This window comes from Erithacus rubecula (genome assembly GCF_903797595.1).
Source record: "Erithacus rubecula genome assembly, chromosome: 17".
In the NCBI taxonomy this organism is placed as follows: domain Eukaryota; kingdom Metazoa; phylum Chordata; class Aves; order Passeriformes; family Muscicapidae; genus Erithacus; species Erithacus rubecula.
Window position 1 is genome coordinate 2,284,205 of NC_136669.1, and position 25,167 is coordinate 2,309,371.

Here is a 25,167-nt window from a genome sequence, read left to right on the forward strand (position 1 = left end):
GCAACAGGCTCATGATCCATGGAAAAACCTCCAGGCCTGTGGCCCCGGTTGTCAGGGGACCATGGCTTGTGACAGTGTCAGAGTAGGATTAGACCCTTCTCCTCTATCTCACAGCTGCCTTAGATTTCATGAAGATAAATCTTCTTAAGGGAGAGTCACATTTTAGGCCATAAACACTTTCTGATGATACCATTACGCTGTAATCTACTGCTTTATTTTGTAAAATTACCCACAATCTTATTCTGTCTTTTGAGCTAGGTGTGAACTCCTCTTAAATGTTTTAATTCTTTTCTCATATTCACAGGGTTGGGACTTAATATAAATTATTTTTAGCTATCTCTTCAGCATTGCTTTTTCTTATATATCAGAGAATTAATTAGAAGTAAACCTCAATTAAATCAGTACAGTTAAGCCTGAGAAGATATCATATATTTTAAGATCATCAAAACTGTGCCTGACAAGTCAGCATGCTCAAGTATGGGATGGAGGACCTAAACAAAACTTTTAAAAGCAGCTTTTTTCCTCAAGGGTCTTTTTGTTTAGTAGATTTTTTAGTTGTTTTCTCCCCTCTCCCAGCCACAATTTCAACATTACCAGTGGAGGAAAATCACAAAGTGCCTTCTTTACAATGGAAATGCAACAATGCCTTGTGACCAAAGATTGCAAGATTTCTCAGCCATAAAGTGTGTCAGCTTCATGTGTGGGGAACTATTAATGCCTGAAACAATATAAAAATGTACAAACACATGCTGAGTGCCAAGTGCTTGCTGGACGAGGTAATTGGCAGAGTCAGTCCAAGGTTGCCTTTGGTCTAATGTTCTCTATGCCTTCACCAGAGACTGGAATTCTGTCAAGGAAGAAAGTGAAAAAAAGCAGGGAATAAAACTCGTTGAAAGTAGTTTTTTGACATCTTTAAAAAGATAGATAAAAATGACTGAAACTCCTAGGCATGGAGGGCTCCCAAAGTTATTATAACACTGCACAAGCTACTGCTAAACTGAGATTCTGGGGGTGTAACAGATTTTTCACTCCTTAAAAAGAGTAAGTGCAGAGAGGAGGAATGTGTCTGTAAATTTGTATTTGTGGGAAATCCTGACTTAAAGGTAAACTATCTTTACCCCATTACAAACTCTGATAATAACCAAGGAAGAAAAGCCTGTAGCTCTCAGAGGGAGGAATTTTTTTGAGTTTTGTTATTCCAAATAAAAAACATCCGTAGTGAAGTAATTCCAGAGTGGCAGATTCAATGGTTAAGGGCCAAGATCTGCATAACATAATGCCCTACTTGGGGCTCATAAAAGAAGCTGCAAAAGCTGCTGTTGAAGCAAATTCCTCCAACAGTGTATCTGTCTCTGCTCCCAAATCTGGCTAAGATTAGCACGTGTGTCTGTTGGAGTTATTGCCACCTGTCCCAGTTCAGCTGAGACAGCCCTGTTTTCAGCCACTGCATCTCTAATACATGATGCATAATGTCCTATTTTTCTGGGCTGCAGTTTCTAAAAGAAATATCCTGGCTAGTTCACATCATCCCTGTGAGGTATTCTTCAGGAATTTGATCGAGTTTCTCAAAGGAATGGTTTAAACTTCCTCTAAAATATGAAATGGCTGCCTCTGTACCTGCCCAGTGAAATGTGCACTTATCAGATAATTTTCCAGCACAAAATTCTGTGCTGCACTGCTGCAGTTGCAGCCTTGAGAAACAATGCCAGTTGTATTTCACTTTAGTGAATTAAGCACCCTGTAACAGAGGCCATGTTTGATAGTGGAAGATGAAGAAATAGGTTTCTTTAGATAGAGATGTGTTTAAAAATGGCAGTGCATCTACTGCTGAAATGGAAATTCAGTTGTTCTGAATGTTTCAAAAATCTGGCACATTGAGTCTGTGGATCAGACATACAACAGGATTAATCTCTAAGCTGTTGCCATTGATTGGAAGACCAGACCCTACACTGGGCCTAAATATTCTGTTGCTGCAACAGAGACCAAATGGGAATAAACCTATGAAAATAAAGGAGTATTTGCTTATATAAAAATTGTGGCAGAAAGTATCAGGCCAAAGTACTCATGTATTCTTCATGCCCCAGTTTAACTGCAGCCTGAAATGTATTCATTTTAAACCACAAATTTTATCAATTTTCCAAAGTCTTACCTTCCACTCCAATTTTGCCATCACCATCAGTGTCTCCTGCAGCCAGAAAAGCCTTGGTCTCTGCTGAGGTGAGGGCTCTGGCATTTGAAGAGAAATTCTTCAGGAACAGCCTGAAACAGAACAGGGTTCTGTGCTTGAGTTTTGCTCTCTGAAATGGCCCATAAGGTAATGCCTGCTCTTATTATTTCAGGGAATTCACACAGATTCAAGGAAAGACAAGGATTTGTGTTTTATTTTTAAAATAACATCAAGGGTTTTTTCAATCCCACCAAGCAAGTTCAAAGGTTTTTGTTGTTTAAAGAAATAGAGCAGCTGAACAGTACTTACTGCAGCTCCTCTTCTTCAATGAAACCACTCTTGTCCTGATCAAGGATTCCAAAAACTTTCTTTATCTGATCAGGAGTTTTGGTGGATAAACCAACCATGGAGAAGAAAGACTTGTAGTTGAAGGAATCATCAGCTGGAAGAAAGAGAAGTTGTTAAATATTCTCCCTTGAAGTCACTACTACTGTGTGTATTCCTTGTGAATATGTATGTCTTTTCTCAAGCATCAGGCTGCTTCTCTCTCTTGTTCCCTGGTGTAGCAAAAGAACAGATACAGTGCATAATAATTTCCCTTTTTAATCACTCTGTGCCTATGGTCATATTTCCTTTCAGCCAGTTTGAAGTTTTCCACTGCAGTGCACATTCTGCTAACTCAGGATTTATGCAATGTGTCACATGCAATTAATAATAAATATTGAGAGGGTGCTACTGTGACTTGCAAACAACTCCTGTAATTCTTAATTCATTTTCATGAAGTCCTTACTTAGGTGGAGAATTTGTTAGAAGACTAAGTAATTCACAGACAAACCAGATCTTTGAGTATTTGGAAAGTTGGTTTGATTTTACTGAGCAGCTCTTAAGAGAAGTGGGACAGATCATTGCTTCACAAATGACACTCTCATTCTGCAAACTGAGGCTTTTTCTGAAATTTTGAAGGGCAAGGCTAACTTTAAATTTAAGTCTTTAACAGGTTTAGACGCTGACAGCTTAGTGTTAAGCCAGCACTAACTGAAACTGTGGCCCTTTAATTGCTGCTCACCCCTTGTGAAACATTTTGAATTTAAGGGGCTATACTGTAATGTAGCTTAGAAAGAGATCTCAGAGGGAAGGAATCTAAGGGGAAAATGATAGGCATGTCATCTTAAGACATGAAAATGATACACATGTTCTGTCTGCAGAGCAACCATTCCTTACCCTGGCAGCTGGAGAGAGCAGATTCAATATCTTTAGCTGAGAGGATGTCAGTGATGGCCATTGTTGAACTGTAAAATAAATTAAATGTGAGCTCCTTAGTCATTAAAATGACTCCTCTCCTACTTGCATGGCTCTATTTGAAGTTGCTGCAGTGACAGTGTGTGATAGGGGAGACATTATTCATCTGGTGGCAAGTGGAGCAGGCTGTAACAGATGTCTGCAGCAGGTGCTTCCACTGAGAGCTGGGAATGAGGGAGGAATTCTGCACACAGCAGCGTGGGGCTTCAGGAGGATCTGATGCCTTGGCTGGCAGAGCAAATGCAAGGTGTCCAGCACCACAGAACTTCATGACTTCTGGGTGGGTTTTCCTGGAGGTGGACTATTAGTAAAACCCAGAGTGTAATTACAGCACACATAATAGATAAAGCTGGTATGTCCCCCAGAACTATAAGTGGAGTAAGTGTAATTGGCATGTGAAAAATCTAGTATTGTTATCAATAGATGTAGTGACCTTTATAAAGAATGCAAATATTAATGTAGAATTAGTAATAGTAATTCCACTCAAGTAAATTTGGAGAACAAGTTCCTCTCCTTTTTAGTTGTAACAATAAGTGTGTCTTGCTGGGCTATTGCATCACTGAAAGACTACATTTCATGAGAGCTTTGTAAAAAAGTTTTTGGCAGTATTTTCTGGGGTTCTTTTCTTTTTGCATTCCATATACATTGTAATAAACAATATTTTTTGCCCAGATTTTGGGATTTCAGTAGATTGTTGTCTTTAGAACAGAAATATGATCACTTAATATTCATTCTTAGTAGAGTGGAGGAGGTGTTTTCTTCTGACAGAGCAGCATTTATTTTCAGAAAAATACTCTGTCCCATTCAGCCACCAACAGCTGCAATAGTTTGCCAGTGCAATGTGTATCACTAAACAAAATGCTGTAATTTCTAATAAATTTTTAGTTAATTGGTGCATTTAAAGTTTGGTAAACTGCACACACCACTGCAGACAGGTTGCAGTTTAAAACTTGCAACATTACTCTTAATTCATGCTAGAGAAAGAAGGGGACTAAGGCATAGGGAAGTTATTCTTGAAAGCCACAAGAGAATAGAAATATCTTTTCATTAATCCCTAACTGGTCTTCAGCAATATCATTCTTCCTGTCTAAGCACAGACTGAGAAGGAGTCAACTGGTGGGACTCATTTATAGTCTGCACACTGGTTTGAGATCTAAACACAGGTTTAAACTTCCTCTAAAATATCAAATGGCTGTACCTGTTGGTTTGCAACAGAAAAAATTGTCAATCATTTTATTCCCTTTCTGAATTCTCAGAAACAGTTAAGAAAGTAATGGCAACATTCCCACTGATGGCAATGGATTCTTTCCTGGCTCAGGCAGCTGAGTTACTTTTCTTTTACAAACAATTATTTTGTCCCAGTGAGTTCTTGTGCAAAACACTTCCCCCTTTCAGCATTAAGCAAGATAACTTCCAGCTCAACCATTCACCTAATTCACTGCTAGCAGGATTAAAAAGGGGAGGAGTTGAAGAAAAAACATAAAAATTACAGCATTTTTTACAAAGGGTCTCATTCCTGTCTTGTTCCATCCTATGATCCCAATGCTAATTCAATTCTATGTTAGCTTGTAAAGATACAACATACTGGAAGCTGAGATAAGAATAGATACTTTAATTGCTTTCTGTGTAGGGAGCATTTTGCTTTTGTGTTTCTTTGAAAGCAGAAGATCTAATGAGCTTACCTTTGTGGTCTTCTTGACTGGATAAAGAAGCAGTCAGGTTGGGAGGAAGGTGCTTGCTGTGTGTCTCCAGCAAAGCTAAGCTTGCATATATATACTTTAAGTTGTATACCATATACAGATTTTAGATTTCAGCGTCACGAAGGGGGAATGGTGTCAAATGAACTTGCCTAACTAATCATCTTGCACTATTTTTATCTCAAGAGAATACATATGATATTTGCAAACGAAACAAGATAAGTGGCCAGATAGGCAAAAAGAACAGAGTCATGTCAAATTTCCTCTGATTTAAGCAGAAAACACCAGCTTCTCCATGCAATATAGGGCAAGACAAAAAGCCCCACTATCTGATACGGTTGATCTGAGGAGTCAGATGAAATGAAGCACAATAACTTCTGAAGAGGTGTCTTTAATGACTGTTTAAGTATGATAACTTGTTATCTTATCTGTAGACGCTGTGTGATAGAGTTTCATCATTGCAGCACTAAACAAAAATAAAAAATTAAAAGTATCCTGTTCAGGTATTGTTTGCATAGCAAACCAATCAGGGGAAATAATAGCCATGTTGTCTCCAGGGTGTCTGATCTGTTGTTTTTGGGGAAAAAAAAATACCACACTCCAAATTTATTGCTCTAGGAAGTAAAATAATACTATGTCAATCCATCGGAACAGTTGGTTGGGGGAGGGTAGTTCATCTGCTCTTTTTCCAGAGAAAATCTTACAATTCTGCAAGATTCTGACAACCTGTTTAGTCGGCTATGTATGAAGCAAAGGGGTTGTGATCTGCCCAGCTGTCTCTGAGACAAAAGTCCCTGAGCCTTACATGAAAGATCCTTGCTTTCAGAATTCAGAGAAAAATTTCAATAGCAACATCCTCGCTATAACAATATCTGAAAAGTGTCTTTTCACTTTTCAGCCTGTCTTCAATCTCTTTGAGAGAAGTGATTATTTTCTAGAACGGTTTTGCCAGTGCTGTTTCCCAGTGTTCCTTTGTGCTAGTTACTTTTTTCATGGATATAATTTGATCATCTCAATTTTCCTTCACGAATGTTGTAGCCTAACTGGGTGAGGAGCCTGTCAGCTTGGATCTCACTTGTGCCTTGAGATAACAGAACAGTGAAAGACAAGTCACATGGATGACAGCACAAGGTATCATTATGGCCAGGATTATGGGATGGCAAGGGGTGACAGTGCAATTGGCATCACAGCTTGAGGTGTGGCACAGTAAGAGGTGACAGTGCAGAGACTCTTAATGTCAGAGAGAATACCAAGGTATCTTTTTTCCAAAACGTTTCCCTCTAAGATGGAAGACAGACCTAGCCAGCCTAGTCACTGAATCCAGCCACTAATAAATCAGGGTGCCAGACAGAAAAGTGACAAATGGAGGGTGCCTACAAGACCTTAGTGCATCCAGCACTGACAGCAGCTGATCAAAAGGCAACAAAAGATCATTGCAAAAGATTCTCTCTGTGGAGGAGGTGCTGTTTTATTTACAGTATATGAACATAAGAAAAATTATTGCTACAAGTTTTTTTCTCATTAAAAGTTCTGCAAGTCTGTCCTCCATGAAACTGTTTCAGACACAGATAATTCTTTTTCAGAGAAGAACCATTGGTTAAGAATGGCTGTGGAAGATTTCAGTTTTCTCTGTTTTCTGAAGGGGTTCTTGGCCAGCTGACGCTGAAAAATTTCAAGAAGAATTTGATGGAGAGATATTTAATACTGGCTCTTGTTGTCACTGGTGACATCTGGTAGAAGGGATACAAATACCACTTTCCCCCCTCAAACTCTTCTCAGAAACGACATTTTATTCTAAATGAGAAAAAATTCCTCTGCCTTTTGTGCATACCACCCTTTTCTCCCTCTCCAATTTGGAAAATTGTCTACATAGTGCCAACAACTGATGTGCAGTACGTAGGGTGTTCAACATAAAAACTGATGGCATGATATGACCTCATAAAGCTAAGTTAAGAGGAAGGCCAAATTCTGCTGAAACTCTTGGACTGCAGGAATCTGCATGGGAATTTGGTCCCTGGTGTCTGTTTCAGAGAATGCATTTGATTTTAGATGCAATGGCTTCTCATTTTGCCCAGAGCTAATTCCACATATGTTAACCCCTCGCCCCCACTCTTCCCTTTAAAAATAGCATTGATTGTTGTTATTTCCCTTAATGCCTGTGGGCTGTTGCCATTAGTTTGAACTTTATGTGAAGCACATCAGGATGCAGTCTTTAAAAGTGTGCTTTGTTTTCTAAGAGGCTTTGTCGAGATAATTCCTTTTGTTCCCTGAGATTTTAGGAGTAAAGCATGTAGTCAAATTATTTATGGCTCTGGTCTGTTCAGCTGTATTCAGACTCCAGCAAATTTTGGAGTCACTTTTGCAGTGAGATTGGAGGCACTAGAAATCCAAAACATGTGCACTGATGAAATGCAAGGGGATCATGTAACTATTTACAACCAACCTCCAAAAACCATTTTCTTTTCAAGCCCTACATTAGAGATTGTATAAACATCTGTCGGTCACTTTTACTTTCTTAAATCAAATACTGTTAGGAATTTTGTGGCTGCCATCCCACTTGGCAGGGGAAGAACTGAGGAAATATGAAAAAGTAAGGAAAATATGTCCCTTTCAGCCAGTCAGGTTATCACTAAAAGCAGTTTTAAACCCTTGGGTTTGAGCATTTGTCTTTGCTCAAGGCTCTTTGCCTTCTGGAGGCATGGAGTTGTTTTATTCTTCTCATTTTTAACCTTAATTATTTTAACATCTGAAGCTACATCCTCAGGTTGAAAATCTGTATTTTAGATCCTCATATGTTCTGTGATTGTTCTGTAATCTATTCTTGTCATTCTTTTGAGTGCTGATGTGAATCATGTGCAAGGGAGTAACAAAAGTGCAGTGAAGAGTTGTGTGAGTGCCTTCTTTAATTTAAATAAGTGTGACTTAGTGCCTTGTACATGCCTGAGATAATTTTCAGATGAATGAGATGAATGCTTCTGGTAGGGGTATCCATGGTCATGAGTTACGGAACAGAAATCACCTGACAAAATGTGCTTAACCTATTGTTAAGCGACATGTGAGTAGTGAGAGTGAAATAGTCATTCAAGTTGTAATTTGCTTTGGGAATAGCTGTAATTTAGTGTAATTGTATTAATGCATCATATACCAGTCATTTGAGGAATGTAAGCTATTTGTGAGTGGTTATAGGTTTGTATTACTTAATGTACTATCTGTAGACACCTCATAACTACCCTCAGTAAAATGCTGAACAAGGAAAAAGGGTTGCTATGGGGGGAGGCTGTGTGTGGGAAATACACCAAATAACATCTGGTTTATTTTTGCAAACTTGAATGAATCACAAAATTTAAGCCATTTACTTTCACCAGCTATCATTCTAATGTCACATGGGTTCAACCTCTGAGGTAGATTTTCAGAGATTCTAAAAATTTACAATGCAGCTTTTCAGTTCCTAGTGCCCTATAAAATGTTAATGTACAAAACCTTTTCAGTCATATTTTTCTTATATGCGTAAAACTTAATTTTTAAGCCAAGTAGATTGTTTACATAAATCAGACAATTTCTGGTCCTGCATATCTGAAATGGGAATTTCAATCCTGATTCCAAACTTTGAAAGGAATATGGGCCAGATGTAAATTTTATGTGACTTCTGAAGCTGTAGCTCAAAACTTTTATTCCTGAATTCAACCTTTCCAGTTCACTTCCATTTCTGTTTCTTTCTAAAAATGTTCATCCAGTGAAGCAGAAAGGAAAAGGCTTTATTTTTAAATAAAGAAATTCTCATGGACTGATTTCTGAAATTGTGGATTCTTGGATCTGTTAAATCTGATACAATCATTCATAGACAAGATAGTTGAACCTACAGATGACTCCTTCCATAGGTCTAAAATTACTTGCAGTAAGTGTCAGAAAACCTATAGAATCAATCTTGCCTTAATTCTGAAACAAAAAGCTTACTATTTTTGGAAATATCTAAATAAAAATGGCAATAACAAGGTATGTGTAGGACTATCATGGTTTTTGTGTAGAAAATAAAATCGATTCTGCCAAGGCAATCTGCTCTAGCTAAGTTGGAAGGAAAGACACATGCTGAAAACAGAACTTCTATTCAATATTTGATCTACCATATTCTGTTCTTGAGCTGTGTTCTTCAAATCCTGTATGGTAAAATCCCTCAAGGAGATCCTTGTTACAGGAATTGTAACCTTAGTCTGTGTGTTTACACTACATAGCCTGGTGCAGTCCTGCTCCATGACTGTGGTTTATAAGCACTATAAATAATCATCAGTTGCAGCAAGCTTTCAAATATAGATGTGTTTGAAATGAACTCAGATGTTTTTCAGCCTCTCTGTATGTTCTTGTGTAAACAGTGGGTCCCACTATAAACAGAAACAGCTCCTTGGGTTGTATAATTGCAGGAGCACCAAGTAAGAACTGGGTCATTATCTGTGCTTATGCTGGTCTAGTACTGATACTGCTGCATAAAGCAGGGCCTTTGATTCTCCTGGCAGAGTTGCCTTTCAAGGAGGTGTGTATATATATATATATATGTATATTTTCCAAGGATATATGGGCTTCAAAAATCCCAGATGTTGACTCTGAGAGATGTTTTCTCTGTGTGTGCACAAAGCCCAGACCCAATCTGATTTACAGGTGCCCAGTGAGGTGTGACTTAATTCCCTGCTCCTCTTTTTGCTCAGATTGGGAAATAGTCAGGACTTGTCTCATCTCCTCCCAGCCTGGGGTGCTGGGCTTCTTTTCTATGCAAACTAGAGCGTGATAAGGGGTGGATGTGTGCTTGGGTATTGTCCAAATGTGGAGTCTCCAGGGCACAACACCCGGAACTCAGAAGCATTCCTTCATCCCTCATTAGGCATTGCCAACAACACTGGCAGTAATTAGAATGAGAACTATAGAAAAGTAAGCTGAATGAATATGGAAATTGGTACTGGAGACATAACAGCATCAGATATGAAAGCATTGAGTCTTTCCAAACAAGAATCCATTGAGCATTTGAGAGCTAAGCCTGGTTTAATCAAATGGTGCATCAATGAAGTGATTCCACTGTTCAAGTATTTGGAGGATCAGTGGGATGAAAAGACAGAAGCAGGCATTGTTCTTCCTATACAGTGCTGGATTTGTGCTCTAGCTCCTGAGTAATATCAATGTCCAGATAGTCCAGTGATTTCAAGCTTTATTGTATAGCATAGGACAACCCAGATAGCAATTGCAAGTTCTTCTTTTCCATTTTTGGACAAACCACATTATATTCACTGTGGATTTTATTGGCAAATTGCTACAGTAAGGTGTAAAGTAAATTACTTATGATAAGGAGAATAAATGCCTAAGTACTTTGCTGAATTTGAGAAGTAAGAACATTTTGCTAATGTATTCTATGTTCTACACTCTGCTGAGCTGGGCTGTACAAGCTGTGGTTCTGGGCAAAATTTGTCCCTCAGAATTTTTTCTGGAAAGTTAATTACTTCTCTGGCCAATGTGATGTTACTGAAATTTGATTATTAAATGAAATGTGAAGCCTTTACTAAGAAATGCTCCAAAGCTGTTATCTCAGAATACCATGGCAAGGTAATTTCAGAATACCATATCCCAGCTACTTCCTGAAAATTACAGCTATATAAAACCTTACTGAACAGTGATGTTGAAAAATGCATGTTAATCAGTGCAGACCTTCCTCATCACCTAACCCTGTAATTGATGGTGCCATCAACAGCAGAGACAGTCATCTAAATTATGAATGTTTCTGGTTACAAATGATGGATTATTTTTTGACACAGGAATTAAAGAGTATGCATTATTAGAACTAGTAGAAGAATTCAAGTCATGCTTTGGAGAAAAGTACAAGGTTAGGCATGGTTTAACATTCATGAATATTTGGCTAACAAGCAGATTTTTCTATTAAATATGTAGGTATTATAAAACAGAGAGAAAAGCATCCATTGAATAAGATTTGAAAGTTGCTCCAAGCCTTGTTGAAGCTGATGCATAAGGCCAGCATTCTTAATGTAAAATCTCTATAAGCAGTTATGTCAGTGCCTTTATGGATGCAAGCAACTGAAGTTATCAACCTGGTCTTTATCAAATTGTTCCATTTTGATGGAGGCAGTCCTGGGAGGTTTCTGGGCAGTGACTCTGCTGGGTCTGAGGGACAGTGACTCACCACACAGTGTGACCCACTGCTCTGGGCATTTGCTTGGACATCTTCTACAATCACCTTTATTTGCAGAATATATCTCTGTTTAGACCCTGAGTATATGAACAGCTCAGTGCTATTAACAAAAGGAAAACATGGAAACTTATCTTCTGCTGATATGGCCAGCAGGTCATCTTCCAAAAGAAGAATTTCCTTTGAGTGAGTGGAATTGGATTTCACCCAGTTTTAAAACTAGAAGTATGAAAAACATGATCTGATAATCAGGCAGCACTTGTATCTTGGTGTCCTAATTCTGCCACTTCTTTAGCAACCCCCTGGTGTTTTCCAAGGAAGACTGCATAAACAACAGCAATGGCAAAAATAGCAAGGCTGCTCTTAGAGAAACAAACACAATTAGTAAATTGGAAAATAAAGATGTTATTTTCAGAAGTTAAAATGCTGTGACAACCTTCCCACAAAAGGAAGATCCAGAAACCTTCTGGAGGCTGCAGGCTGTGGGGTATCCCCTGTGTAGGGATATTGCCAGAGAGGTGGGATTTGAGAGCACAGATTTGGGAATGAGCCTGTGGTGCTTTGGCTCCTGTAATCTCAGGCTCACCAGTAAACCCAGTTGAAGGCTGTGGCTCAGGGAAGTGGCAGCTGTCCCTGGACACTGCAGGGCCAGTGCTGCACAGCCTGCTCAGCTGTGCCTCTGGGGAGGAAAAGCCTGAAATTCAGCTTTCCCAAGAGAGCAAAACCTGTTTGGAGACTCTGTCTCATGACTGGGCAGAGCTTGAGATTTTCCTGGTTTATTTAAAATAATCTGGGTAAGCCCCACTGAAATAGAGCAGCCATTTGTTCCCCTGAGGAGATCTGACATCACCCCAAGTGTGAGCAGTGCCTGTGGGCCAGTTCCTACCACAGATTTACAACCCTGCCATGAGCAGCAGCAGGAAGGCTGAGTATCCCAACCTGCTTGCTTGCCATGACATGGCCTTGATGTAAGAAAGACAAAATTGAGCTAATATAGTTACTAAACTGTCTGTTGGCATCCAGGGAATGCTGAACACATGCGAAGCAGATGGAAGAGATTAAAAAAACATAGAATTGTAGATGAGAAATGTTTACAATTAAAGCAACAAACATGAGATTTCTCTCTCTTTCCTGATTATTTTGAAGTGCATTCAGGTGAAAAAGGCTTGACATACAAAAACTATTCTTAACTTCATTTGCAGTCAAATTAATTTGACTCAAACAATACTTCTCAAGATTATAATTGTTTCCATTCACTCCAGCCTAGCAAAGGAAAAGCAATGTCTTTAACACTACCACTTAATTTAGAACATTTTAAGTTGTCTGATGAATCTGATAATTCAGCTTGCCCTCTACTGTTTCAGCCACTAAGGAAATTCCAGCTAAGGAACTGCTAGATCAGATATCCTGTGTCTCAGCTGACCCAAAATCCCCATGATGGTTTTAGCACCATTCTTAAAAGAACCATGCAGACTTAATGAATAACAGACTTGTTTACCTGAATATGGCAGAGCATTCAGTTTAAAGGATATTGGTATCAGTATTAGAAAACTCAGAATTAAAGGATGATGTATAGAATATCCTTTATTTTTGCTGCTAGTAGCACAATTCATTAATAACAATTCAGTAGAAAACAAAAGAAGCTTAATAGCTCCTTCTTATTGGTGGCAAAGTCTCTCCACCAAAATCATAACCATGTTTCTATGACCCTTAAAAGCTTTTTTCCTAAATTCTGGTTTCTAAGGTTCATGTATGTTCCTCCCACTGTGCTCATAACTATGCAAACCTGAATAATCCTGCAGGAAGAACTTGTGCTTGTGCTGCTGCTCACAAGCCTCGTGGTGTGATCCTGGTGCAAAAGCAATAGCACAGAACTGACAAAGACCATGAATTTCACTCCAGCCCCAGGATTTTCTAAAAGCACAGGCTCTCAGCCTAGTTTGTGTTAAGACTGTTTTTTCAGATCCCTGACAGGGTGTAAAATTACAGACTGGTCAATACAGATAAAGCTGGCACATATTTTCAAGCACAGTGAGAATTTAGGGCTATATTTAACAAAAACACTGAGCTCTGTGTTTGGGGAATACACTCTGCCTCCTTACCCAAAAGAGTCACCAGAATCCAAATTCTCTCTAGCTTCTTCTGTTGATCACATCCCACACACTGGTTTCAGATTTTATCAGATTGTGCCTGTTTAGGGAAAGAGGTATGTTTTCGAGGTAAATACATGTAGGATAGGTTTTTTAAATGCATCTAGTTTTTTTAACTCTCAAGGACTTAGTGCCTTTTCTCCACAGTGCTGCTGAAAATGCAGCCTTGGATTTCCTTTTCATGCAAGCAAAAACGTGCAGTCTTGACAGGCTTGGGAGAAGGGACATATTTTCTGATGTTGCCTAGAGCACATCTGTGCACAGAGCTATTTCTGCCTTTATCTCACAGCTGATAACATTAAACTTGTAGAGTTAGGTTTTTGAAGGAGATGCAGACCAAATGCTGAGTTTTACAAAACTGTCTGTAAATATCATAGTAGAACTCCTGGTACAGTGCAAAACCTGGGCAAAGTGACTCTTCTTAACACTGAAAATTAGGTTCCCTCCCCAAACAAATATACTGCCTGTATTTTATTGACTTTTAAATATTTGAAATTAATATTATAAAGTCCATTTCTTTGAATCATAGGTGACAGGAATTTTTCCCTGGTGGTAATGGCTGTTTTTGTTCTGAGGAGCACAGAGCACTTTCCAGACCATTCTGAGATGGTTTGTGTTATCTGACATTTCTGCAGGCAACATTTGCTTAGTGGTGAATTGGATTATAAGTTCTACAGCTGTGAAGTTGTAGGAAACAGGAGTCTTGGCAAATTTCTAAATAAAGCTCTGGTAAGGAATGAATGGCAATTTAATGAATATAGATTGTGGAATCAATCTCTCAATGTGTTTTGATTAGGATAAAGTGCCTATATAGTAAGAGTTTATATTGCACCACTAAATATGACAACCCTGAAATTTATTATGTGCTCCTATTTGTATTATTTTCCTTTGCTTTTCATTCTTATGAAACCTTTCAAATACAGATTGTTTCTCTGTAAGTTCTTCAGCTGGAAGGATTTAAATACAAATAAAAAGTTAAGATGCCACAATCCCAATACTGAGAAACTCAAAGGTTTTAAAAGAATGAAAAGCAAAGAAATTTTTTTTTCTCCTGTGCAGGGAAAGACAGCCTCTATTATGTGTGTGGTATGTCAGACTTGACTTTATGATTTTTCTGTTTATAACTTTATAAGAAGAGGATGCTCAGAGAATTTCTTTGGTGCTTTTATTCTGCATTGAGGAGTCTCTCCAATCAGAAGAAAATTTTCTGGGCAAATGAATCAGCACATCTCACCTTGGTTATCCCCATAGTCTGGGCCCAGTCATGTCCCTGTGTCCTCCTCACACAGCACAGAAACACTCCCTGTGCTGAGGAGGGCTGGACACAGCTCTTTCAGAGGCTGCTACTGTCATTCCTCTGTTTTCTGGAAAACAGATTGCAGAATGAAATTAACTTCCCTCATAGGAATAAATACAACACAAGTGCTCCTGGGGCCAAAAGAAAGAAATCCCATTGATTTCTACTGGGACTGGAGTAAGATTTAGTCTTGCAAGCAACACCATCATTTATGAATGATAGGGACAAATATCTGAAATTTATAAATGCCTACTATATGAGACTTCCTGTTTCAAGTGAAGTGAGTAGCAAAATTCCCAATGACTTGAGTGCCAACAGGATCTGGACCACAATAAGACATTTTTCCCATCAAAATTATATTATAATTAACATTTGGAAATTGCTTAACAAGGTGGATCTGATAACTACAGGAGCTGTGGATCATTAGAATAAATTGAATTGTCTTTGTTTCTCTAGTACTTTAATTGAAAATTAAGTAGTGTCCTTGTTTTTAACAAGATCTGTAAATTTTTCATCCTGTACCTCATAATGGTTAAAGCCATCTTAGTATCCTTTGTGACCATTGTCAAAACACATGGAAATTTCTCTTAAGGTGATACGGCTATTATCAGCCATAATCTTAAATTTACTTCCCAGCCAAAAGAGGAACATTTCAACACATCATCAAAAAATATGGTAATTGTCAGTTGAAGGAGAAAACAGACATTTTTCAGGCAGCAATGGTTGCAGGGTGCTGAGGATGGCAGCAGGAATTTGGCAGAATAGTTCACATGGCTGAGTTCAGGAGTAAGGATCCCCTGGCAGGGATCAAGAGGAAGCAGAGGACTGGACCCCACACCTGGACCTCTGCAGTTCAGCCTCTTTGTGTGTAAATTGTTTGTGCTTATCAGAGAGAGAAATGCAAAACCCTGGATGGACTATCTGAACTCTAATTCTGATGTTGATATTGAGCTTTCCTGTGGCCCTGGAGAGTTGATATTTGTTGTGTGCTTTGTGCCAATACCTCCCTGTACAGTTTGCCACAAGCATTTAAGTGATAGGCTTTGTATTTAAAAAAGGGTGAAAGAAAAAGGTCCAAGCCAAAAGGGAAAATGGTTGATATTGTCTCAGTGTATGTTGAACAGATTCCTGTGCTACAAACTGCTTCTTTGCAAGACAGATGATTCTAGGAGTCAGATCCTACTCTGTGTAAATGTATCACACAGGACTCCTATATGTCACTTAAGATGCTATTTCTCTAAAAGTAAAACTTGGCTAATCTCTTTAATGGCTGAAATGTTTGTATGAATTCCACAGTAACTATTAATTATTTCTGGAGATTAAAATTTTGTTTGGAATTGGCCAATAGGTTTTGTTGTCAAGGTGTTTTTGTTTTGGATTGGTTTGGTTTTGTTTAGCTATTAGCTTTTCTGTAAGTTATTCAGTTTGCTAAAAACAGAGTTTGAGTTACACTGGTCATGAGTTTTTGCTTATCCCTATATCAACAAAGTTTCAGTTTTTGCCTGATTAAGGGCTGCCTTATGATAGATTTGGTCCATGTATGAATTTTCCCAGCTATCAAGATGGTAGTTTTATTTTAAGCTGAAATAGTCCCATCTGATCTGCTATGCGAGCCAATAATAAATGGCAAAGTATTCAATTCAGAAAAATCAAATTATGGAGATTTTTTCTGTACTTCATTTTGCTCTGTGCAGTTCATCTTGGGCTGGCGAGAGAAACAAATGTTATTATGGAGAGCAAAGAAACAGTGCAAATATGTTTATATATTTCTAATTTTGTCTTGGGTGTTGAATTGCCCTGGGTCCAGTTGCATAATGATAAGTAAAGCAACTGGACACAATCCAGTGCAAAGTGATGCATGAAACCAGCACTTTTCCCCCCTAGCGTGTGAAAATTTGTATCAGCAAGAAACAGATAGTCTAACTTGTATGTAGCTGGAGAAGTGCCTGCATTTTGATACCTACATTCTTTTAAAATGACTCATTCTTCAGTGCAGACACCAGATCCCCAGTGCCACATGCTGACACTGGGCTTCACTAACCCTCCATCCTCCCTCTCCCTGCACTGACCTGACCCCAGCTGGGGACCAGAGGAACCGTGGGCAAGGCTGGGGGGAAGCTGCTTATTGGGTGGGGCTAAAGTCCAAAATTCCACCTTTCAAATCCATACTGGGGCTGGGGCTAGAGCCAGGGTTAGGTCTGAACTCATCACAGCCCTTCACACCAGGTCCTCACCCTGCATCTTCATGTGTGGCTGCCTGGGTGGCTTGGCTGCAAACCAACATCCTGCTCAGCCACCTTCTCCCAGGAGATGGCTCAGGGAGCTGTCTTTTAAAGGAAAAGGCCAGTCATTGCTTTTCTGCAGCTAATCAAAGATATTGCATGTTACAGGCTCAGCAATTATTTTAAAAATTCCCACCTGTGGTAATGATTTTGTTCTTTAAGCGTGTTTCAATGAGAAAACCTGATATGTGACTTTCTGTGAACTATGTAACAGGAAAGACTAATAAAAGGCCTTTGGTATTTAAAGGAAATTACATTTTTTTTAATAAATAAATTACCTTTAAAACAGCCCTCAAGCATGACCTAGGCAGTAATCAAAGAATAATTTCACTATTTTGCCTTTTTTTAGATAAGTAAGAAATGTAAAACTTTCTGGTTTTTATACAACTCCCCAACAACTACTTTTATATGGCATAGAATAATAGTATTTGTGTGAAATAAGGAGGGGGAGGTTCAACTCTACAATGAATCTCCTATTTGGTTTTGGTTTTATATTGTTTTTTTCCAAATCCACATCCAATCTCTGGGAGGTAGATCTTGTAGTAGGATTTGAAGCAGTGCAAGAATAAGTAACTAAGTCAGATTAGTGTCAGGAGTGGGGAATGTTTTAAATAATGTTACAGACTAAGGCAGTGTAAAAATGTGGATAAAGATCATGCAGATTTGGGCTGTTGCTAATCAGCCAGTCTGCACTTTGTATTTTTCACTCTTTTAAATAAGACACAAACATTCAAACACATTGCAGATTTATCTTTGGTAGGTGAAGATCTGGAACCTAATTGTAATTAGTAGTAGCTGTTTGTGTCTGGCTTACAGACCTCCCAAAGCTGAACCAGCAGTGGCAAAGTGAGCACATCCTCCCCCACTGTGAGAGACAGCTCTGACCTTTGAGAGTTCAGCAGGCCTTTGTCAAACTGCTGGGATTTATTAATCACTTGGATTGTTTGGATTGACAAAAGGACAGCTCAAAAGATGGTAAGTCATGATGACTGTGGGAGTTCATTCTGTGATCTCTGAATGGTGTTTAAAGGTTCATGATTTGCTCCCAAGTGACTGAAGCAGCGGGGTGGGAACAGAAGTCTTCCCTTTTTTTTTTTTTAAGATGCATAGTGTTTAACTTCTGGATGAGGTGTAACTTAAACTGGGCCCTTGGTGCAGTCAGCTGTGGAGTATTTTGCTCTTACAATGGTCTAAGGAGTGCTGCATGTTGGAAGTCATTGATAGAGCAGTGGAGGGATCAGGCTGGGAAAATTGCTCTAAAACCAAAGCAGAAGGATAAACACTGTCTCCTCCATCTCAGTTGAGCTATTCAGTGGTGGCTAAAAGCTGTCACTGAGGCTGAGGGGCACAGTGCCATCCAAGGCTTTGTGATGGCTTTGGTGCTGCTGTGGTACTCCTGGAGGGTTATGCAGAGCAGTGGCAGTGAACTTTTATTAATCCCAAATATGCACCTTGCACTCCATTATACATTCTTGGTATGCAACAATCAACAACCATGGAACTCCTCTGTGCTGTGTGCAAACTCATTGAATTCTACACCAACTTGACAGCCAGTCCTTGCAGATTAAATTATTTTTCTTGGAGCAGGCAAGATTTGGCTAAGAGGAAGTGTTGTAAGAATAGGATGGAAAAGAAGAGTGAGTTCTGTTGCTTAAAGGCAGATCCTGCTAGAATAGAAGGGATAATACACTAATCAAATTTTGACAAGGTATTAAGGACAAAAGATGGGAAAGCATTTTTGAACTGCCTGCACTAAAGCTGGATGCCTGAAAAATCAAGCAGTTCTTATGCATAAACATAATTTTGATTTAGTTGGCATTACCCAGGGATAAGTCATACATCTATAGCAGCCATAAACGTCAGCACATGAAAGAATGGGCCTCACACATGCTGGTGATGCCAAGAAATCAGGGAGACCACCTGTTCCACCATGAAGTACAATATAAATAAATACAGATCCCTCATCTTGCCCAGCTGGTACCAGCACAGGGGGCACATGTTGCATGTGATGCAGGTGGACACAACTGTGTGACTGAAGCACACATGACCTGCTTGGACAGGACAAAGAGAAGTAACAGAGGGAGTGATCATAATAAAGAACTGTTTGGGGAGAATGTTTCACAGTGATCAGTCTTCTTCAGAAAAAGGCTTCAGGTAAGGACAGGTGATCCATGAATTGCCCTCTGCAGTAGGGCTCTGCTGCAGAATGGTGGCAAAAATGGGGACATGAAAGTATTTGACTTGTCAGTCAAGGATGGGAATGCCCAACCTGGCATCCCTGTGCTGGCAATGCCATCCCCACATCCCTGTGCTGGCAGTGCCATCCCCACATCCCAGTGCTGGGAATACCCATCCCCACATCCCCGTGCTGGCAATGCCATTCCCACATCCCTGTGCTGGCAGTGCCATCCCCACATCCCCGTGCTGGCAATGCCCATCCCCACATCCCTGTGCTGGGAATACCCATCCCCACATCCCTGTGCTGTCAATGCCCATCCCCACATCCCTGTGCTGGCAATGCCCATCCCCACATCCCTGTGCTGGCAGTGCCATCCCCACATCCCCGTGCTGGCAATGCCCATCCCCACATCCCTGTGCTGGCAATGCCATCCCCACATCCCTGTGCTGTCAATGCCCATCCCCACATCCCTGTGCTGGCAATGCCCATCCCCACATCCCTGTGCTGGCAATGCCATCCCCACATCCCTGTGCTGGCAGTGCCATCCCCACATCCCTGTGCTGTCAATGCCCATCCCCACATCCCTGTGCTGTCAATGCCCATCCCCACATCCCCGTGCTGGCAATGCCCATCCCCACATCCCTGTGCTGGCAATGCCATCCCCACATCCCTGTGCTGTCAATGCCCATCCCCACATCCCTGTGCTGGCAATGCCCATCCCCACATCCCAGTGCTGGGAATACCCATCCCCACATCCCTGTGCTGGGAATACCCATCCCCACACCCCGGAGCTGCAGTGCCCGGACCCGCACGCCGGGGAAAGGCGCGGCTGTCGCTGTCGCTGTCGCTGTCGCTGTCGCTGTCGCTGTCGCTGTCGCTGTCGCTGTCGCTGTCGCTGTCGCTGTCGCTGTGGCGGTGCCCGCTCGCTGCGCAGGGAGGATGCTGAGCGCCACCTCGCGTGTGCCGCGCTGGGGCCGCGGGGTGTCGCGAAGGGACATGGCTGGCTCGTCCCTCGGGGCCGGGCAGCAGCAGGAACAGGCTCAGAGTGCTGAGCTCTGCCTTCCCGCAGAACACTCGGCACCGCCGGGCTCTGCGTGCGAGCGGCACAGACAGACTCAGGTCGCAGGCAGGTAAAGAAACCCAGCCCCTAAAAGCATTTGGAAATCGTATATTATGAAAAAAACTGCCCCTCTTACACTGCTGAGTTAGCCAGGAGGATGGATATGAGGATTTGTTGATAGGACATTAAATTCTGCTCTGCAGTGCAAAAATCGAGGGACAAAATATCAGCAGCAAGGTCAAGGAGGCTTCCAGGGCTGCCCCTTCCAGCTGCTCTGTTGTTTTGTGTCACATCCATCTGTGGCTCCTCTGGCTCCCTCAGGTGAGCACAGAGCTGCTCTGACATAACCCAGACCCCTTCCATCCTGCCAGGGTGTCTTGTTCATGATTCTCCATGCCATCTTTCCTAGTGCATTTTTCTGCAGTGGAGGTTCAGTTTTCCAGAAAGATTTTTGCCATAGTCTTGGTACTCTCATCAAGCTGTAAAAAGCTCCCATTAATACCTGAATCTTATCACCCATGCTGAACCTTATGTAGATGCCTTCTATTATGTGGACAAACATTGGTTCCTCAAATGAATTAAGATTCTAATTTCAAACAGAGCAGTTTTTGAAATATCCTGCAGTGCCACATCCACTTGGAGACAGGAGTGTCTAAGTGCACAGGCAGGGTCTGTTGGAATTATGCTTATTCTAAGAGAAAAAATCACCTTATCCTGACAGGGTACAAGTTACACAGGATTTTGTGATTGCATCAGAATTATTCATACCAATTTCATGTTCAAAACTCCAGAAAAATAGGAAAATAATTCATGTGGTAGAAAACCCAAGTAGGCTGTGTGAGAGGCCAGAGTGAGATTATGATATCATTGGGAAAGGGATGATAAGCAACATAACAGAGTGAGATCAAACCATGACGTGTTCCTGCTACTGTTACCAATATTGTATCTACAAATGTTTGAGATGTACATATTTCTCAGACATAACAGAAAGAATTACATTTGGCCAGGTAGTTCACAGTGGGTTATGAGCTTTTTTTTTTTTTTTTTTTTCAGTTTGACATGGAAACAAATAAAACAAACACAGCATTAGCAATTACTTGGCTTCCTGTTGAGAACATTTTATGTAACTACTGTGGCTCTCTTTGCTCATAACATAGGGTGGGGAAGATGATAACTGTTGAGAAAGGAATAACACAGACATTCAGCCACCCTGCAGTATTTCAGAGGATCACCCTTGGCAGGTGCAGAAATGGTGTCCTGGAGCTTCTGCAGCACCACAGCTTTATCACATTCCATACTGTGATAAAAGAGCAGAATCAATAACTCAGAGAATGGGCACTGAGCAGTTGATGCTGAATAGAAGTCTTAAGTGGTAAAGGGTATTTGAGATGAACATAATAAGCAATCCAAGTTTCTCCAGTCCTCTGTAATCCATGTTTAATTTCAGTTAGCAAAGACCACCCTACAGAATAGTTATTCCAGACTTATAACAATACAAGCAAGAATAGAAAAAACAGGCACTTGAGAAATGAAAATTCAGCCATAAAATTGTAGAGAATAACATGTCACCCAATGATTAGTTTAGACAATGGAACAGAGTGCATTATGTTTGAAAAGAGGGAGCCACACTGCACTATTAGAGGAGCTGCTCCATCTACACACCTACACAAACCCTTCTACACATCAGTGCACCCAGGTGCAAATCCCAGCTGCCTGGGAGGAGAAATGCATCATTTGGCTATGTCTCATCCAATGAATTCTGCACTTCCCAGGCAGATTTAATATTCTGGAGGTGAAATTGAACAACTGGCAAAGGCCAAGAAATGTGAAAAAAGCCTCAGAAACTGATTTGTGCAGCAATGGGGATGTGCTGGGTGGAGCCTGCTGATTCACTGCTGGTAACATTTTGGCAATCAGAAAACTGTGAAGCATGGGATCCACACACAAGAATTGCAGAACAAGAGAGATCTAGTTTTGTTTCAAGCTTCTGTTGATATACCCCAAACATTGATTGCCCACAGACTAATTTTCTTAGTTATGCATCTCTTCTGTGGGAATGTCAAGTTCCATGTTAAGACTGTTTAGGTTCTTTGCCCTTACTGCTCCCATTGAAAGACCATGCAAGTGTGTGATCTCCTTCAATAGCTTAAAGTGTTTTCTAAACTTTTCAGTCTAAACATGCTGTTGATCAGATTATAAAAATTTTATCTCATGGTCATGTTAACTTTTAACTTAGTCATGTCACGTTAACTTCTAACTATTTATCATAAGATCTATTTATAAAGGACTTGCATAGGTCTATTTATAAAGGACTTGCATATTGTTCCTCCACTGTCACACTGAAGAAGTCATGTTCTTTTTATCTCTTCCTAAGACTGCTAATTCTGTAATTGCTCTAATAGCCAGTCTGCACTGATTCCAGTTTAAGCTAATCTTTTTCAACACTGTTGACAGGAACTGTATAAATATTTCACACAAAATCTTACCAGTGCCTTGTCTAAAAGTGCCAATATTTCCTTCTCTGCTAAAAATCTCACCTAGCCCATCTGAACACTACATTTTCTGTTTCCACAGCTGTGTTGTACTGGCAGATCTGGCACACTGTCAGTCTATCAGAACACTCGGATCTTTTTCCTTCTCTGTTGCTTCCAGCTGATGAATCCCAAGAACATGACTTTGCAGTTCACATTATTAAATTTCTATCACTGCAGGCAAGAAGGTCATCTAATTCCAGTGTGGTGATGTGGTCCTCCTCAGGATTGCAAGTACCCTCCAGCTTTTTCTCACATGCACAATTTTTGAGGCTGGGCCTGATTTTGTTCCTAGTTCATGGAAATGTGGATTATACAGTATTGCTGCAAAGAGGGATCTCTGAGCAACACTGTAGGGTAATTTGCTCCATTCTTGTAACTCCTTTTTTATTATAACCTGTTGCTCCTTCTTCACTTTGTTTTTATATTAATCCCTCTCACCTCCACTTTCAGTAATGATTTCCTGCAGAGCACTGTATCAAATGATCTGTTTGAACTTCAGTAGACTGAGTTCACTGCATTATTTCATTCTGGGGAGACAATTATCTCACTCAAGATACACCAGCTCAGTTTAATATCCTCTGCTCTGATAAACCATGTATGTTTTCTCACATTCTGTTTTGCCTCCCTACAATTAATTTGGCATTGTACTGAATTTTTAACATACCTTTTAGAATATGTATACTTTCTAAAAATACATTTCAGAATATAAACATTGTATTTGCTATGCTGAAGTCCTCGGCAAGCTTTCATTGAAATTCATTAAACTCTGGCTGCTTTTACTTGTAAATTCATATACCAGTTATTTCAGTATGCTAGGGAGGAGATAGTATGTATTCCTCAATAGTTTTGGTTTTTTTTTTTGCATGAAGAAATATACTGTTTCTCCTAAGACTTGTAATTTCTGCTATAATACCACTTCCTTTCTATGTCATCCCCATCTGTTATTAGCCTAATGTCAAAGCAAAGGATCATTGCCTATTCTCAAGCAACACCATCTCTTGTTAGCTGATTTATTATTAAAGAAAACCACCTTATACCATCCCTGTGTCTTTGATGGAGCTCTGCTATCACTGGTGGCATTAATTTTCTGCTTTAGGTCTGGGAAGTTAAAGTCTTTAAACAAGAAATTGCAGTTGTTACGTTCCTGTAATTTTACATCTCTTATAATTTATATTCAAATTTGAATAGGGGAAGGAGGCTGTAACAGATCCTTAGCACTATCCTGCTGGGGCAGTTTTTGTCATCTCTAGTTCTGAGTAATTTCCACCCAAACAGAGTTTGTTTGGTCAGTGTGATCACAGATTTTGTTACACTCAGCCATTTCCTCAACATTCAGTGACACCCTCCTTCTCCTCTCATTTCTGTCTTCCCTAACAAACTCCCTACATACTGCATTAGTGGGGATATTCTGTTCTTAGCAGAAATGCAGAAGACCTCTCCATGCCCCAGCCATGTCCTGATAAGCTTCTGATATCTCACCTTGCCTTTGGCACTGCCCTTCTCTCTGTGCAAGAGAATTTTCAAGGGTCTGAGACAGGGCATGTCCTGTATGAGGCCAAGGGGAGGCTGTGCCCTGCCATGCCCAGATGGTAACAAAATACTTCTCACAATCAAAGATGACCTGGAAATAGGCATTTGATAGCTTAGCTGCCTGTATGAACACCCTGACTCCTGTCAGGCCCTGACACCCTCTCAGGGTTGCCAAAAAAAAATTAATTAATTTTAATATGTATTAATATAAAGAGTCCAGAAACACTGATTTTTGAGTTTATTGATTTGTTCCCCTGTAGATGTCATATTCCTAGTATTTTTCTGGCATTCACAGCCACTGAGAATACTCAGAGCACTTCCTATGGAGAGATCTGCTTGAGCTAATCTGCATGTCTAACCTGTTCTTCAGAGAAATTATTTTAGCCATGTCACAAAGCCATTCACTGAAGTTATAAATTTCAGCACAGCCAGGGCAGAAATATGCTCCTAACACACCTGATCCCCTGAATCCACCAGAGATTTGCTTCTTGGCACTGACTGCAACATCGAACAGAAAATAAAGGATTTGTTGAGAAACGACATTGCTGGAGTTCCTTTGGCCCCAGTCACTCGTGCCTGCAGCCCAGTTGCTGTGGCTGGGAGCGCCTCCAGACAGAGCTGGAGGATGCAAAGCATTTTCAAAATGTTTGCACAATGAAGAATTGCCATCAGAGGCTCAGGAGGAACTGTTTTCAGAAAGTAAATATTGTACATTGCTAGATTAGATAATAGCTGAGGGCAGCACGTGCTGTGGCTGGAGCCTGAGGGCAGAATAGCAGCAAGTCTGAGGA

At 40.3% G+C, this 25,167-nt stretch overlaps 1 protein-coding gene across 2 annotated transcripts; it reads right to left on the reverse strand.

The window, feature by feature from the left end:
- Positions 1–192: 192 nt before the first annotated feature.
- LOC306809369 (parvalbumin, thymic) lies at positions 193–24,847 on the reverse strand. 2 transcript variants are annotated; one of them, XM_079320852.1, is made up of 5 exons: positions 24,833–24,847; positions 3,389–3,456; positions 2,477–2,609; positions 2,150–2,259; positions 193–847 (listed from the first exon to the last, which is right to left on the reverse strand). In XM_079320852.1, the coding sequence occupies exons 2-5, from the start codon at positions 3,447–3,449 to the stop codon at positions 822–824; spliced, it is 330 nt and encodes a 109-aa protein (XP_079176978.1). In that variant the 5' UTR covers positions 3,450–3,456; positions 24,833–24,847; the 3' UTR covers positions 193–821. The 2 variants fall into 2 exon arrangements, with proteins under 2 accessions (XP_079176978.1, XP_079176977.1); XM_079320851.1 differs by lacking the exon at positions 24,833–24,847 and adding an exon at positions 5,149–5,313.
- Positions 24,848–25,167: the final 320 nt, after the last annotated feature.

What these genes read in the sequence shown, in the direction of transcription:
- LOC306809369 (XM_079320852.1), bottom strand. Translation starts at nt 3,449, where the DNA reads ATGGCCATCACTGACATCCTCTCAGCTAAAGATATTGAATCTGCTCTC. An exon ending in TGCTCTCTCCAGCTGCCAGG is followed by an intron (nt 2,610 to 3,388) that starts GTAAGGAATGGT and finishes TCTTTCTTCCAG; the next exon opens with CTGATGATTCCTTCAACTAC. An exon ending in ATTGAAGAAGAGGAGCTGCA is followed by an intron (nt 2,260 to 2,476) that starts GTAAGTACTGTT and finishes GTTCTGTTTCAG; the next exon opens with GCTGTTCCTGAAGAATTTCT.